This window comes from Lagenorhynchus albirostris, chromosome 7 (genome assembly GCF_949774975.1).
Source record: "Lagenorhynchus albirostris chromosome 7, mLagAlb1.1, whole genome shotgun sequence".
In the NCBI taxonomy this organism is placed as follows: Eukaryota; Metazoa; Chordata; class Mammalia; order Artiodactyla; family Delphinidae; genus Lagenorhynchus; species Lagenorhynchus albirostris.
In genome coordinates this window covers 22,107,604-22,124,903 of record NC_083101.1, presented here as the reverse complement: position 1 = coordinate 22,124,903, position 17,300 = coordinate 22,107,604, and the positions used below count along the sequence as shown (strand labels likewise).

Genomic DNA, 17,300 nt, shown 5'->3' with positions numbered 1-17,300 from the left:
ATGTCCACTATAAAAAAAAATGCAGCACAAGAGAAACAATGGTTACAGTTGAACGGCGAGACGGGAGTGAGGGGGGATGAATTTAATTTTCTTCTGTATGTTCTGCAAAGATGTCAGGGCCTGCGATTTTACCCTTCTTACTTTACTGACCCTGCGGGGTCAACCGCTAGGATTCCCGTCACACAGTCACAGGCTAACGCAGAAACCTGTTTCTGTTGAATGGAAACCCCATCGACCGTCCTCACCTACCCGAGGAAAACTCCCTCGCAGGGCTTCGAAGCCTTCACACGTGGCCCCTTATTTCTGCCACTCGCTCCACACCTTGCTCCATCCACACGCAGTCACAGTTCCGAGTCTCCAGGAGAGCGTCTTCTCCTTTTCCATCCCCCACACCCACTCCTGCTCCTCCTAGAAGCTTCGATGTGCAGGTGGGCGCCCTGTGTGGGCCCCGCGACGCGGCTCGGGGCCCGGGGTAGACGCAGGCGCCCTCCCTGCTTAGAGCGCAGAGTTAGGTGTCCGTCAGCTCGGGACCCCAAGGTTTCGCTTACCTGTTGCGTCTGCCACTGAGGGGAGCGGCTGCCGGGCGAGGCCGGGAGCGGCCGGCGGGCGGCGGGGCAGGCGCAGCGGCTTCCCCGCCCCGGGGCGGCGCTGGGCCTCGGGGCATCGCGTCTCCGCCCGCCCACCGACTCGCTCACTCGCTCGGAGCTCAGGCCGCCGCCATGTCTTCCGGGGCCAGCGTAAGCGCCCTGCAGCGCCTGGTGGAGCAGCTCAAGCTGGAGGCCGGCGTGGAGAGAATCAAGGTGAGGCCCGCGCCGGCGTCTGGCCTCGGGGAGCGGAGACCGCCCGGCCGTCCGCGGGCCTGGGAGGAGGAGGCCGCGCCCGGGCTGACAGCTGCAGGGCCGGCCTGAGCGCGAGCCGGGTGGCCGGACGCGGTGGGCGGCCCTGAGGACGGCGCCCGACCAGGCTCGCGGCTCGGCCTCGGGCGGTGGGAGTCCGCGCAGGGCCGGGCCCGGACCCCGGCGCCCGGGAGAAACGCACCTGTCCCCGCGAGGGCGGTCCGGGACCGAGAGCCCCGGCGCGGTCACGTTTCAGTGATGGGGACAATGACTCGGGGTGCCCGACGGACGCGAGGACACCAGGAATGCGGGCGACGTGCTGGTGGCCCCCCCGGGCTTGGCTGGTGCGGGAGGATGGGGTCCAGAGCTGCGGAGGATACTGAATGGATGGGCCTCGGTTATGGGTTGATAGGATGAGGGGGGAGGAGGGCGCTGCTCGGGTTTCTGGCCTGGTGACAGGATGGATGGCGTTGCCATTCGCTACGGTAAGGAGGAGAGATGATGCGTAAGTTTCGGATACGTGGACTTTGAGGGGATGCCCGGGAGGTGTTTGGCTACCTGGGCCGAAGCTCTGAGAACGAGGCTGAGAGAACGTATAGGAGTGAAAGCTGTAGGAAGTGACCAGAGCGTGGAACCCAGGGACCCGCCGAAAGAGATGCCCGCGAGAAGGGAAGCAAGGGAAAGCAAGGGTGCTGAAGCGAGGAAGGAGGGGTTTTCACAATTCTGAGGCTTAGTCAACGTGTCCAGTGTTTAGTCAGTTGATTAAAAAGCATCTGATGTGTAATTGTGTTTACCAACTAGTATATAGCATTATTTGTAGAATGTGTGTGTGAATGAATGGACACTGCTGCGATAGCCTGTGGACCTCAGTAGTGCCTTTTCTTTGTACCAGGCCCTATTCTAGGTACTGAGAATACGTCATTCTAGTGGGGAAGATAAACAATAACAACACTAACCAATAAATAAAATAATTTCAGAGAGTAATTGATGTAATTGATTCTAAAACAAGGTAGAGAGAGAGCTGTGGAATGCAGAAGAGGTTTCAGTGACATATGTAGTAGTAGATGCCGAATCTAATTTGTAATAGGATAGAAAGACTTTTTTGAAAAAAAAAAATCTGGTTTTAAAGAGGAAACCTTTTTTTTTTTTTTTAATTTAGGAAATGAAAAGTTGTATTTTGAGGTTGAGAGGAAGGAACACACTGTATTTTTAGGTCGAGGGGGAGAAACAAATGGAGAAGGAGAACTGGAGGTACAGACAGGTAGTCTGTCTAAGGGGGTCTGGGGTTGGAGGGGCACCTTCTGAGGCAGGAAGAAAGGAGGAAGGATATGTGTTAACATAGATGTTTCCAGATAAGGCCTTAATACCTTGTATGATGACAATTGTCTTTGTGAAATAGGAGGCCAAGTTTTCTTTTAAGGCAGAAAAAAGGGAACTTACGGTGTCACAAGCGCTGAGGATGAGGGAGAGAGTGCTGTTGGGAATGGGAGAGGACCCCCTAGCAGGCACAATCATAGACACTTTGTGATTCTGAAGACCCAGCTACTGTGAGATTGATTGTCCTACTTTTTTTTTTTTTTTTTTGTCTCCAGCAGTATTTGGCTGCCCAGGAATCTGAGTGCCCAAGGTGAACGGTAGTTGATCCAAGTAGTGGGTTAGCGGGGGAGTTTTGCCAGAAAGATAGAAATGGGAGTGGAGAGCAAGGAATTTGAGCGTCTGGCCGGAAAGAGGCTGAACCCAGGCTGAATGGAGAAGGAACAGAGCCAGCCTCCCTGTGATGGGCCAGACAAAAAAGGAAGAGATGTTCCCCCTGAGGTCAAAGAGCAGGTGTAGTGAGGAGAAAGGAAGCAGCACCCTGGATGGGCAGGAGAGATTGTGATCGGAAGGCAGGATGTTGGAGTGTGAAATTACAGATGTGGAGCAGTTACAGGTATTGGCTGTAACTACTGCTGTTGAGGAGAAGGTTGTTTGAAGAGAGGAGCTCAGGGAAATGAAACTAGGGTTGTTGGAAATGTTTAAGATGATGTGGGGACCTGAAGTGGAAAGAAAAACTGTGAGCCAGACGCCTGCCTACCCTGTGCAGTAGCTGGGGAAGGTATTCTTATCTACATTTAAAAAGTAGTTACAGGTGGTGAAACTGAGACACAGAGAAGTCAAGTGAATAGCTCAAAGTCACACAGATAATAAGCTTATTTGCAGGGTGTCCTCATGGGAGTATGGTTTGGGGTGCTTGGCAGGGCTTTTCTCAGGCAGCACCTTAGGGAGTCACAACCTTCCAGGGTCTGGTTTGACCCTGGTTTGACCTTCCAGGGCTCAGTGATGGATGGAAGTTCTCAGCACACCCAGAGACGTCTTCTCTTTCACAGACTTGCTAACTGGTAAATAAACCGGAATACCAGTTTCTTAGCATATGATGGAGGGCACCCCTTCCCAGTGCTTCAGTGCTCAGTATCCTTCCAAGGACCTCTTCTTTGCTTTGGAGAAGTCTCTCAGAAGTTGATGGGTCAGCCTGGGCTCAAACCAAGGAAAGTCATATGATTTGGGTAGGGATTATCCCACCTCCATTGGGAGGATACAACTTCTAAGGGTTTGGGCTTGTATTCTCCCAGGCCAGAGTTTTTCCCTTCAAAGTGCTAGAGAAATGCCGACCACTTTACTCTTCTCTCATTTGCTTTGCATATCCCTCACCTTAACTTTTTGACATGTTCTTTAGGCTAGGGTGCAGTTAGTCCCATTTGTCTGGGAGTCCTGGGAGACAGTCTCTTTCCACCCATCATGTGTGGAGTTCACTTGTTCCCTCTGAAGCTGAGATAATAAGTATGAGCATAATTGGTTCCAAATTTCTTTTGAATTAATAACATATATATATAATCAGTAATTCCAATTATAATTAACATGAAAATGTCAGAACTTCTGTTGAGGGAAAGGCAAGCTTAAACATTAGTTTGGCAACATTATATTACATGTTTATATGATATAAACTGTTACTACATTAATGAAACTAAAATTCCTAAAGTATTCTAGAAACTAGATAGTAACTGACACCTAAGGAATCGATTTTTTCAGTTATTTGGAAGCTTGGAAAATTAACACAAATTAGTAGTAATACTTGAACCGCAATCGGAACATTTTTGTACAATATGGGTGAGATTTTATACAAAACACTTTTTCAGTACAAGAAAAATGGAAAGCAAGGAAAGCCTCCAAGTACAAATATCCATCAAATGGAGGCTAAGAAGAAAGGTAGAATAATATAGTGTCAATACTGCCTAATACACTTCCTCAAAACTTAGTGGTTTAAAACAACCTTTATAAACTCGCAATTCTTGGATCAACAGTTTAAGCTGTGCTCAGCTGTATAGTTCTGTTGGTCTTTGCTGGGCTCTCTGTGCATCTGCTATCAAATGGAGGGATGGCTGATGGCTGGATGATCTAGGATGGCCTCACTCATATGTCTGGAGGTTAGTAGGCAGGTGGCTGGGGTTTGGCTGACTGGTTCTCCTCCACAAGACCTCCAGTAGGCTAGCTTGGGCTCATTTGATGGTGGTCTTACGATTGCAACCATAGCAAGAGAAGTAGCTGCAAAGGCTTTTGAGGCCTAAGCTTGGAACTTGCCCATTATTTCTGCCATTGTCCTGGTCAAAGTAAGTTTCAAGGCCAGCCCAGATTCAAGGGGTGGATAAAGACTTTACTTCTTGGTGGTAGGAGCTGCAAAATATTGTGACTGTTTCTGCAGTCTGCCACAAATGATTGCTAACTAGTGTCAACACTATTCTAAGTGTTTTACTTGCATTAACTCATTTAATTATTACATCAACTCAGGAAGGTAGGCACTGTTACTAAATACGTTTCACAGATGAGAAAACAGGTACTGAGAAGTTAAGTAACTTGTCCAGAGACTGCACTCTTAACCAATAAGCTGTTCTGCTTCAAAAACACGATGGAGGGCTTCCCTGGTGGCGCAGTGGTTGAGAGTCCGCCTGCCGATGCAGGGGACGCGGGTTCGTGCCCCGGTCCGGGAGGATCCCACGTGCCGCGGAGCGGCTGGGCCCGTGAGCCATGGCCGCTGAGCCTGCACGTGCAGAGCCTGTGCTCTGCAATGGGAGAGGCCACAGCAGTGAGAGGCCCGTGTACCGCAAAAAAACAAAAAAACCCCAAAACAAGACAAACATGATGGAGGGACCTCGTCACTTGTTTTGAGCAGACCAGATAAGGCTCCATCCAGCCTTGTAAACATTAAAATAGTCTGTTCACATGGCAGACCTGGATATATCAATGCATGCTTTATAAGTGAAAATTTGTAAAGGGCACACTAGGATAAGCTATTTCTTTCAAATTCAGTCTCAAAACTAGGATTCTAAATGGATGAAAGATACGGCTTTATCTTTCCTTTGTTGAGTAAGCCATTAAACCAAAAATACCCTAAATCAAGGTTATAGAAATTGTAACCTTTCCTCTTTGGAGTTCAATTATTAGAACTTTCAGCAAAAAAGACTCTTGGAGGTTGCACAAAGTATGACCTTTGTCAGGTTGTATGATCATTTTTCAGAGTCTCAAGTGACTGCTGGATGGATCTGGCTGTGAGCAGCGTGTCAAGCTCTTGTCCCTTTGTTTCAGGTCTCTCAGGCGGCAGCAGAGCTTCAACAGTACTGCATGCAGAATGCCTGTAAGGACGCCCTGCTGGTAGGTGTTCCAGCCGGAAGCAACCCCTTTCGGGAGCACAGATCCTGTGCTTTACTCTGAAGACTGGTGAGTAATGATACACCAGGCCGTCTTGGGGCCATAGCATTATCATGGGGCTTCCCAAAGGACTTGGGCAACTGAGTTTTAAATATCTACCGTTCTTGGGGGAATTAAAATAAACCCAGCAAAATGTACAACTTTCCCTGAAGGATGACTCTAATCTGCTGCTTGTGGAATATATCTAATTAGAAGAGTCTCAATGCTCTTTGCACTAACTCATGAGATGCTAATATCCTTGTGTACTTGAGCTTTTGAACTGAGCTGGCCAATAATAATTTCTTGACCTCAATACCATCTTCTCTGTCCTTACACCATCCTGGAGTTGTGATTTGTTGCTTGGTGCTATCAACTGACTTGTTACTCTTGGGACTAAGGACTCTCCAGAGGAGACTTGGTCCCATCACCAGCTGTGATTTCTTTCCTAGAAGCTTTCAGAATGTATTTCTGTGTTTTAATGGAGGAAGAAATGGAGTAACTGGGGAAAGTGTGAGTAGGGTTAAAAGAACCTTAAAAATTTATTCTTGAAATGAAAACACCTCTTTGGTGGCCTATAATAAATTTCCTGGATTCTAGTGTGTTGTATGGGGTCTCATTCACATTTTCACTGTTTTTTTTGGAGGCGGGGGGAGCAGGGCAGGGCATAAATTGTTAGAGTCTTTTGGGGCCAATATATTTCAAATTACATGTTCTAAGGGGTGTTTATACAGGAAGTAATCATCTTAGGTCTTTTTTCATATACTTGAAAAGGAAATTATTCACATTAACAAGAAGGAAGTAATCATACTATCAGGTACTATTGTACCTTTTAATGGAAAATGTTCATATTTATGGTATTAAAATAATAGTCTTCTGCTGGCATAGCATTTTTCTTTTTACAGAGTACTTTCATGGGTCCTACTTATTCAATGGTTGTAGTTTGGATTTTCTGGTATTAACATGTTACTTTCTTCTTTGAGAACCCTAAAGTGACCTATGAAATGATGACTAGTTAATTTTTTTTTTTTTTTTCGGTACGCGGGCCTCTCACTGTTGTGGCCTCTCCCGTTGCGGAGCTCAGGCTCCGGGCGCGCAGGCTCAGTGGCCATGGCTCATGGGCCCAGCCGCTCCGCGGCATGTGGGATCTTCCCGGACCGGGGCACGAACCCGTGTCCCCTGCATCGGCAGGCGGACTCTCAACCACTGCGCCACCAGGGAAGCCCGATGACTAGTTAATTTTATGTATAACTTTTACTAAGTGAAAGCCTACCAAATTCTCTTTCCAATAGGGAAGAAGTCCGCTGAGGAATGCTTTCAAGCACCAAGTGATGATGAATGACTGCCTCCAAATCTCAAGAACGCACTTCTCCAGCCAAATGACTTTTAGATATTTCACAGGACCTTTCCTGTGGCCTGGTCCTTTAGCCAAAATTCTATGGAAATTTATGAGTTTCTACTCAAGGAAACTGGGTGAAGGAGTAGATTTTAAAAAATAATGGCCTGGTTCTTTGTTGAAGTGCTTTATACTTAAACAAAAACCTTACCACCAAATATAACAAAATACACCTCTTTCATTAAGTGAATTACTAACGTTTCTATACCTGGAATGTTACATATGTTTTATTTACTAGATGTTTACATTTTTGGAAGGAAAACAGTATTGTTTGTTAAAAAAATTAAATATTTGTAATTTGTTGTTCCCGACTAAGATTTTTATACCATAACAAAATTTGTTCTTTTCTCATGAATTTATAATTTCTAAATGAAGACAAGCAAGTATAAAATTGGGGAAGAATGGGCTTTATTATTCAAATGATGTCTTGATTTTTCTAAATGAGAAGATTGTTTTATTTTTAACACTAAATATGGGAGCTGTTTCTTAGCAAATTTGTTTGAAAGGATTAATGTTGTATTGTGTATTAGATTGCCCCATCCTGTATATGAAGCAGATTTGATCTTTGTCTTCTTAAGTTTCTCTATTTTATAATGGTGGTTTTACTTAAAAAAAATACTAAATTATTTCATGTCTTTAAAACAATGTTTAAATATCATCTACAGAATATTGCAAATGATTAAAAAAAAAGTGATGGGAAAATATTACAACCTAAATGAATTCTCAATGTCACAACTGTTTTACTTTGATGATGTGCCTTTGATTTAATTTGGGACACTTAAAAGAATACTTTATATGTGTTTGTTATAATCTTTGAAGAGCTTGGAAATAAAATTTCTGCTTAATTTCTGCTAATGACAGCAACATTTTGTGTCTGATTTTGTTTTAAGGCTTCATAGATTTTGTTTGCTTGTGAGATTGAGTGCTGGTAGTGGGAGGTGAAATTTTTGTTTACAAGCCCTCACAGAATTTTGTGAAAAATAGATATATGTATAACATGCAGAAATATCTCAATTACTGGCAACATTTGCTCTTTGAAATAGCTATGTATAAATCCATAAATAAATAAATGAGAATATATTTGAACATAAGTAGTGTTATAGTAGAGAATGTAGAAGTCATAAGATGGAACTTCTTTTACTTCCGGCCACTAAACTTCCAAATCTAAGTGATCTGAATCCCTTCCATTCGGTCAAAATTCAGGTGTCGTTTTTCTAACCCTCTTATTCTGTGGATCCGTTTCACCTCTGAAATGTCACACCATCAGTTAGCCCTTTTCTCCTTTATCTTCAACTTCTCTACTGCATCCTTTTATCAGCATTTAAACATGTTCCATTCTCCATCTTAACAACAAAAAGCATTAAAAAAAATCTCCATTAAAAAATAAATTTTCGGGACTTCCCTGGTGGTCCAGTGGTTAAGACTCCATGTTCCCAATGTAGGGGGCCCGGGTTCGATCCCTGGTCAGGGATCCCGCATGCTGCAACTAAGAGCCTGCATGCCACAACTAAAAGATTCCTGCATGCCGCAGCTAAAAGATCCCGCATGCCGCGACGAAGATCCCGCGTTGCCGCGACGAAGATCCCGCGTTGCCGCGACGAGGATCCCGCGTGCCGCAACTAAAATAAAACGAAAAACAAAAACAAAAAACAAATTTTCAGCTATAAAAGATGAGTATATCTTAGAAATCTACTGTTCAGCACAGTGCCTGTAGCTAACACTTCTGTACTGGATACTTTAAAATTTGGTAAGAGGGTAGATTTTATGTTAATTGTTCTTATGACAAAAAATAATAAGGCAGGAGGAAACTTGGAGGTGATGGGTAAGTTTATGGCATAGATTATGTTAGTGGTTTCAGAGGTGTATGTATACGTATCTCCAAATTCATTAAGTTGTATACGTTAATTATGTAGAGCTTTTTATGTGTCAAAAAAAATCTCTTGATTTCACTTTCCATTTGGCAAAAACTTGGTAAGATAGTGCAAGAAAACTATAGATATCTCACTTATGAGTATAGATACGTCTTAAATATAAGCAAGTCAAGTTCTGTAGTTTATCAAGAGAAGATACAGCCTTACAAAGCTAATTCAACATAAGCAAATCAATGTCATTCATTACATGAAGGGTTTAAAGGAGAGAATGTTTACATCATTTCATTTTTTCATCTTACTGCATTAGCTAAGACTTCCAAAGTAGTGCTGAATAATAGTGGTGATAAAAAGTATTTTGTTTGTTCCTAATATGCTGAATGCTTCCACATTTCACCATGTAATATGAAATTTGCTGTTGATTTTAGTAAACTGTCTTTATCATCTTTAATTTCCTTCTCTTATTTCACTAATTCACTTAGTTTTTATTCAGAACAGCTATTGGATTTCATCAAATGACTTGCTGGCATAAACATTTAAGAAGAAATAATATCTGTATTTATGGATTATATAATTTTACACTTTGAAAACTCAGTTTAGTAAAAGAAATACTTAAATTTGTAATATTACAATTTGGGAGGCTGGCTGGATACAAAGTATATATAGAAAAATAAAAAGCATTTTCTACACTGACAATAGCTAGTTAAAAATGGAAATGGGCACAACTTTGTAAATCAACTATAATTTTAAAAAATAGAAATGGAAACTATCCCATTTCCACTTTAATGACAAAACTATAAAAAATACTTGAAAATACATTTAACAAAAGTGCAAGAATCATAAAAGATTTTACTGATGTTTATAGAACAGGGTCCAAATAAATTTCAGGATATTAGGACAATTTCATTAAAATGCAATCTTACTAAAATTTCTATAAATTTAGTGGAATTCCTATTTTATTTTTTAAGGGAAACTGGTTAAAATATCTAGAAGTTTATATGGAAAATCAAGTGTCCAAGAATAGCTTTTAAAACTGTGCATGTGGACTTCCCTGGTGGTGCAGTGGTTAAGAATCTGCCTGTCAATGCAGGGGACACAGATTTGAGCCCTGGTCCAGGAAGATCCCACATGCCACAGAACAACTAGGCCCATGCGCCACAACTACTGAGCCTGCGCTCTGGAGCCCGTGAGCCACAACTACTGAGCCCATGCACCACAACTACTGAAGCCAGTGGGCCTAGAGCCTGTGCTCTGCAACAAGAGAAGCCACCGCAATGAGAAGTACATGCACCACAGTGAAGAGTAGCCCCCATTTGCTGCAGCTAGAGAAAGTCCGCATGCAGCAATGAAGACCCAATACAGTCAAAAATAAAAAATAAATAAATTAATTAAAACAAAACAAAATCGTGCATGTGTGTGTATGAAACGTGGGAGGGTGAAACTTGCCTTACCAGATACTAACTTACTTTGAAGCTGCTGAATCAGAACAATATGACTTAAAAAAACAAAATATTCAAAACAAAAAATTCAAAATAAACAATATTATTGTAGTATAGGACTAGACAAATAGATGATTGGATGGATCATAATAGTTCGGAAATAGACCTGACTTTTTTTTCTATTCAGTGGAAAGTATAGTTAATTTAACAAATAGTGCTGGCATTATTGGCTATGCATTTGGAAGGAAATAAAATTGATCCTGTATTATACTATGCAAAAAAAATTCCATAGGTTAAAGAAAGGTGATAAAAAAGCATTAGAAGAAAAGTTAGGAGAATAGTTGTGTAACTTCAGGGTAAAAAAGGGCTTCGTAAGCAAGGCAGGAAACCCAGAAATCAAAAAAGAGAAGATATGTATACTTGATCAAATTAAATTTAAATAAATAAGCAATTTAAATACATAATTAAGTATGGAATTTAAAATTCTTATACGGTAAAACTGATAAACCAAATAAAAAAGCAAAAGACAGAAAACGTATTTTTTTCAGCTTTCATTTTGGATTGCTACAGTTTGCACTCCCCATCCCCTCCAACCTAGGCTACTCCATTTATTAAAATTGTTGGATACTTTGCTTTAGGGCAGGCTTGTTATTTGGGGAGAATAACTGGGCTCTTACTGTGAGAGGCAAGGCGTGCGACACCCTGGTGTTGATCCCCAGTTGTACGCTGAGTCTCACTGACGAGGGAAGGAGTATCTTATGTCCACCCACAACTGGAAGGGACAGCTGATGTTCTGATGAGTCCTACAGTGTTTGGGCTGGGCCTAGGAACTTGGGGGTAAGGCCACTCAAAAGCCCTCAAAGGTGAGCATCACAGCTACCAGTCGTAGATCTAAGGGCAAGTAACTCCCCTTAGAACATGAAAAACCTCATGGGGAAACACTCTCAGATAATCGAAGTTTCCATGGCAAGAGCCAACCTGGGAAGCTGGGCCTATTCTAAATAATTCCATGTGATATGGTGTTTGGGAGAGGATCTTGGAGGCTGGACTGACAATTCTGACCCCCTAACAAGGACCTATCCAAACCCTTCAGGCTTCTCCTATGGACCAACCCAATCGGTCATGTGACAGTCGCTCCCTGGGAGTGCTCTGCTGAAGCAGAACTCATTTACTTTATCCTCTGTTCCCAGGCTACCACACAAGACTTGCCTCCCAGTAATACCTCTGATGGGCAACAGCACTAGAGGCTGCTCCAGACCCAGGCAGAATGAATGTGTCCTTAAACACCGAGCATCGTTGAGAAATACAGGCAGGAGGACTCAGACGCTTTCACTCTATTTGGTGAGGAAGCAGGGGTGTGGGTGTTGATAGCTTGGCCTAAGCTTGCCCCAGTCTAGGGCCTATAAAGAAACTCCTCTCCTCTGCAAGCTGATTAAAGATGGGATCAAGGGACTTCCCTGGTCGCGCAGTGGTTAAGAATCTGCCTGCCAATGCAGGGGACACGGGTTCCACCCCTGGTCCAGGAAGATCCCACATGCTGCGGAGCAACTAAGCCTGTGTGCCACAACTACTGGGCCTGAGTGCCACAACTACTGAAGCCTGCGTGCCTAGAGCCCATGCTCCACAACAAAAGAAGACACCACAATGAGAAGCCTGCGCACCACAACAAAGAATAGCCCCTGCTCGCTGCAACTAGAGAAAGCCCAGGTGCAGCAATGAAGACCCCATGCAGCCAAAAATAAATAAGTAAATAAATTTTTTTAAAAAGTTTTTTTTTAAAAAAGTTTTTTTTTTTAAAAAAAGATGGGATCAAGGAGATCCGCAAACTGGTAAGACAGCCTTACCTTGGTTTAGGAGAAATCCTGCCAAAACTTTAAGAAAGCACAACAGAAATTCCAATAAAATTTCCAGAAATAGTTTCCTTTTGAAGTCTCCACCCTCCACACACCCAAGCAAAACCAAACATCCTATAAATAAAAGTGTAATAAAAGAGTAAGAGAGTTGGTTTAAAGTCAAGTTAAGCCAGTTTCAAAAAGGAGGACGTGATTAACAGTATCAAACACTGAAGAGAAATCAAGTGAGGTGATGTCTGAATGTCCTTTGGGTCTAAAAAGGTAGAGGTCAATTTTGGTAGTAACAGGGTGATAATTTTGGAAGCCAGGAGAGAGAGAGAATGCTTGTGGTCTTCAAACATTTTTGCAAAAAGATGTCCCAAATCCATGTACCTCCATTTTAGAGTTGACATGTAAAAGTTTCATCAGAACTTTGAATAGTTGCAAAGAATAAAATTTTATTAGAAATATTGACATTTTAAAATAAAATTATTACATCTTTCTTTTAAATGTATTCAATGGAATACAAATACTAATTAGAAACCTACAATCATCCATGTAAAAATATACCAACTCTCCTCCCCAAATGTTGTACCAACAATACAGGAAAGCGTTCTTTCTCCCATATGCTGACACTGGAATTCTCAAAAATTTTGCTGATCTGATACGTGAAAAAGCAGTAATTTATTGTTTTAATTTGCATTTGCCTAATAAATAATGAAGATGCATATTGTTTCAAATGTTTATTGGCTATTTTTGTTTCTTCTGTGAAATATCTATTCATATATTTTGCCCATTTTTCTATTAGGTTGTCTTTTTTCCTATCAATTTGTAGGAATTCTTTGTATATTAGGAATGTGTGCCCTTTTTCTGTCATGTGGGTTGCAAATATTTTCTCTCAGTGGTTTGTTTGAAAATTTTGTTTACGAAGACAGCATTTAAATTGGAAGTTCTTTAACTTCAATTTTGCCCTAGGTTTTAACTTTCTTGGTGGTGGAGGGTTGACTGTGGTGATCTTCACTTCTGGACTCAAGAGGGTCAGACTGAGATGGAGGCTCATTTCAAAGGCTTTTTGCTGGAGGAAAGGTGGAGGCAGCAGGCCCTTCAGGAGACAACAAACAACCCTTTGATATACATCGGCAAGGTTTTCTATTTATCTTAAAAAGAAAAAAAGGCTTTTCATGTTTCGGTGAATCTGGGAGCTATTTGGATCTTATAACAATATTATGTTAATTAGAATACTTACAAAGATATAAACTATAAGGCAAGATATATATTATGAAAATTTAATGTAGAAACACCGAGAACATCGAAGAACAAGTGCATTTTCGTTGATTTATGAGCAAACCTAAATCATTTTATTACTAGTTTATCATAAAAAAGAATGAAATGTGGCATGAAGCACTATCGTTTCTTTCAAAAAAACCTCAGACGAGTTTGTCCATCACGTCTACCAGGGACTTTTTCATACACTAGACGTCGTTTTTTGAATGGTGGTAGTTGTGAGCACGTGAAATCTGTTAAAAGGAGAAAAAGGAAAACCATTTTATTGCTGATAATAATACATATAAGTATTTTTTTTCCAGCTGTTCAAGTGGATCCTGTCTCTTCATCATCTATTTACAAAGTGTTAAAATTTCCAAACTGAGATAAAATAATTATTAAAAATTACATTTTTTAGCATATATGTGCTTGTTCTTAAAGGCCCAATACTGATTAGTGTTAGATACATGTATTTGTATTTGTATGCTCATGCCTTGTACAAACAATTAAATCTCCCTGGATTTAAGACTCTTGCTTTTAAGTTTTCCTTCATTAAGCCTGTTTCTTAATGCATATCTGTAATGTTGTGAAATTTATCCTGAGCTCTGATATATGATAGGTAGTGATCATGTATAGACTCATCTTTTATGATTGTATTTTATATGACACATTAGCCTGAAATATTCTAGATTTGGATACTTATGGATATTGATTCATTAAATCAATAAAAAGGGAGGCTAAAATATTTAAAACAGTAGTAATTATTCCTGGCCATATAATCTCAATGGCAAGAGTTGGATGCCTTTATAAGCAAATTCGAAAGGGAATGCAGGCCTCCGCCGGTGGCGCAGTGGTTGAGAGTCCGCCTGCTGATGCAAGGGATGCGGGTTCGTGCCCTGGTGCAGGAAGATCTCACATGCCGCGGAGTGGCTGGGCCTGTGAGCCATGGCCGCTGAGCCTGCGCGTCCGGAGCCTGTGCTCCGCAACGGGAGAGGCCCGTGTACCGCAAAAAAAAAAAAAAAAAAAAGATTCTTGTTAACTGTTTGAATTAAGTTATAAAAATAATTGCAAAGTGGAAAAAAGCAATATTTTTAAACTAACATTATTTATATGATATATGATTTTAAAATATATTTATAACTAAATTAATGAATTAAAATATAGGTAGACATTGACTATTTCATCTATAGCCCTAAAACCTTAAATAATAAAATTTATTAAAAAATAATTTCTGAGATCTTCTTATTGAAAAATTGGGTTATCTCATACACTGGGATGCCCTATGTTAAAAAAATATACAGTAATTCACATGCTTAATTTGTTCCAGGGTGGAAAAAAGATGAAATTTTCATCCAGTTCATTTATGAAGCCAGAATTACCTTCATGTCAGACTGTTACGGAGTACAAATAGAGCACAATAAATTAATTTCATTATGAATGTAGATATGAAAATCAAATAAATATTAGCAACCATATTTAATAGCATATGTTAAAAAATCATTCCTTAAAAGCCAATTAGGGGGATATGGTGATATATGTATACATCCAGCTGATTCACTTTGTTGTACAGCAGAAACTTTAACACATTATAAAGCAATTATACTCCAATAAAGATATTTTTTAAAAAAGCCAATTAGGTTTATCACAGAAATGACAAAAATGATTATTAGTAAACCTGTAAACATTTACATTAATGTCAACAGAGAGAACATGTTTGATTTTCCCCAATAGGGACCAAAAAGAGTTTGAATAAAATTCAGCATCTATTCCTCACAAAAGTTCTTACAAAACTAGGGATAGAATATTTTCCCTTAAAATCAGGAACAAAACAAATTATGACTATTAAATGGGACCAAATCCAAGTTTTGTGAGTCTGGGACTTATATAGTTTGAGTGTTCCTCTTTTAATAAAACAAAGAATATAAGATTTTCTGGGCCCCTTTTGGCCTCACAAAATGGCCTGGGCAAAAGAGGAGTTTTTTTTTTTTTTTTTGCGTTACGCAGGCCTCTCACTGTTGTGGCCTCTCCCGCTGCGGAGCACAGCCTGCGGACGCGCAGGCTCAGTGGCCATGGCTCACGAGCCCAGCCGCTCTGCGGCATGTGGGATCTTCCCGGGCCAAGGCACGAACCCGTGTCCCCTGCATCGGCAGGCAGACTCTCAACCACTGCGCCACCAGGGAAGCCCAAAAAAGGAGTTTTGAAGCTTCCAGCTTCTCCTTTCTTTTTGTTTTTTCCCCATCATAGTAAGGCCACCTTTGTATGACCATCAGAACTTAATATTTTGTTCTAAATGCTTAGGCCAAGGCAATAAGAAATAACACAGAAATAAAAGGTATAATTACCAGAAGTGAGAAAATAAAATTGTTTTAAAAAATTGATATGACTAAATGTTCAGAAACATCAATTGTAAAATAGATAGCCAATAGTAGTATCTATTTAATAGGATTGTCAAAATTAAATCCACATAAAGGAAATATAATAAGTTCTTAATAAATGTTAGCTCATTAAATATCCCCGCTTGACAAAGAGGCTACTTTCCTAATTCACTAATTTCTTTATTTAATCTTTGTTAATTTTAGTCTTCTGCTTGACTTAGATTTGTTCCATGTTTTTACTTGTAACTTCTTAAGTTAAATGCTTAGTTCATCTAAAGCTATGAGAATTTGACATATTTTCTTTGCCTTTATTTTCTTAAAAGTCTATAATTAGAATTTTGATTTTTTTGATGCCAAAGTTATTTAAGATTCTTAAGTGTAGTAATTAAAACAAAAATTTTTTTAACTTGGAGATGAGTCTATCTTTAAAAATTACACTAGAGAGTAGTTTTATCAACTATAGACAGTATTACCTGTTAATGATTTCTTGTCTCCTGAGTTAGATGAAGATACAGAGTGCCTTTTCTGTCCTAAACATTTTCCAGCTCTTTGGTAGAAATAAAGACTGTTGAATTCTTTTTGACTTACATTAGAATCAGAAGCACAAAATAAATCCAAACTGGGGACGGATGGTAATTCTTTCCAGAAAGTCTTTTTAGTCTCAGCATTTGAACTTTCACATATGAGGCCTTCTAACTCATCCGATAGACATTTTTGCTGATTAGTGAATAAATTATCTTTCTGAGAGGACCATTTGTCACATGTATTCTGCTCTGCACCATATTGTAAGTTGAATGAGTGATTCTGTTGTTGCCATACATTTCTTTTAAAGTTCCAATGAAGAGGAGATTGAGAACTCTCTAGTGAAAAGACAGGGGCAGACAATTCTTTGTTTGTAGGTCCTTTTGCTTCATGTGTTTCCTTTTTCTGATAATTTATAAAGTTAGGGGTAACTCTCTTCTGAGTGTCAATTGGTGATATCATGGTTTCACAATTCATTGCTGTTAGACCCAAAGAAAAGACATCTGACTCTGAATCATTCTGGTTCAGAAAGGAACTACCAGACACATTCCTTGCTTCTATATTAGTCAGGAAAGAATTATTCTGCATTATGTTAGGGTTACAACTGGACACTTTCCAGTAGCTGGTCTGATTGTAAGAAGTCACAGGTGGTAAAATGCATGGCATTTCTTTTAGTTTCATAAGGGAAGAGTTATAATTTGAAGTGGCGTTTGTGTCTTCGTGCACTGTCTCTCCTAAGTCTGAATATTGGTAATATTCATTATGTTCTTGAATGACAGAATCTGAAGAGCCAGAAGCTGAAGTCTGAGAAGTAAAGGCACTAGTTTGATTCCTATTTTCCTGAGGTGATGAAATTTGAGGTGATTTTGTTACAGAAGGACTAATCTTGAATAAGGAAGTGATGTCACAAAAATGCTAAAAAAATTTTAAAAATTAATTAATATAATAAAAATACAACATAAACATCAGTCAAGTAAATATAAGTGATGACACTTATCTAAATGGAAATAAGAAAAATATAAATAAGTAGTCCATCCAAAGGTATTATATTGA

The 17,300-nt window shown here is 40.3% G+C and overlaps 2 protein-coding genes across 2 annotated transcripts in view; one reads left to right on the top strand and one right to left on the bottom strand.

Annotated features, from left to right (window-relative positions):
* Window positions 1-644: 644 nt before the first annotated feature.
* On the top strand, window positions 645-7,803 carry GNG10 (G protein subunit gamma 10). The gene is made up of 3 exons (XM_060154638.1): window positions 645-800; window positions 5,454-5,585; window positions 6,845-7,803. The coding sequence occupies exons 1-2, from the start codon at window positions 720-722 to the stop codon at window positions 5,577-5,579; spliced, it is 207 nt and encodes a 68-aa protein (XP_060010621.1). The 5' UTR covers window positions 645-719; the 3' UTR covers window positions 5,580-5,585; window positions 6,845-7,803.
* A 5,700-nt stretch (window positions 7,804-13,503) lies between these two features.
* SHOC1 (shortage in chiasmata 1) overlaps window positions 13,504-17,300 on the bottom strand; it is an 89,137-nt gene continuing 85,340 nt past the window's right edge. Inside the window, exons 26-27 of the mRNA XM_060154626.1 lie at window positions 16,199-17,162; window positions 13,504-13,604 (exon numbers count right to left, since the gene is read on the bottom strand). Coding sequence (XP_060010609.1) covers window positions 13,504-13,604; window positions 16,199-17,162 — 1,065 coding nt within the window. The remainder of the gene's footprint in view (window positions 13,605-16,198; window positions 17,163-17,300) is intronic.

Coding starts and splice junctions, on each gene's coding strand:
- GNG10 (XM_060154638.1), top strand. CDS start 720: ATGTCTTCCGGGGCCAGCGTAAGCGCCCTGCAGCGCCTGGTGGAGCAG. Junction 801..5,453: donor CCGGCGTGGAGAGAATCAAG/GTGAGGCCCGCG, acceptor CCTTTGTTTCAG/GTCTCTCAGGCGGCAGCAGA.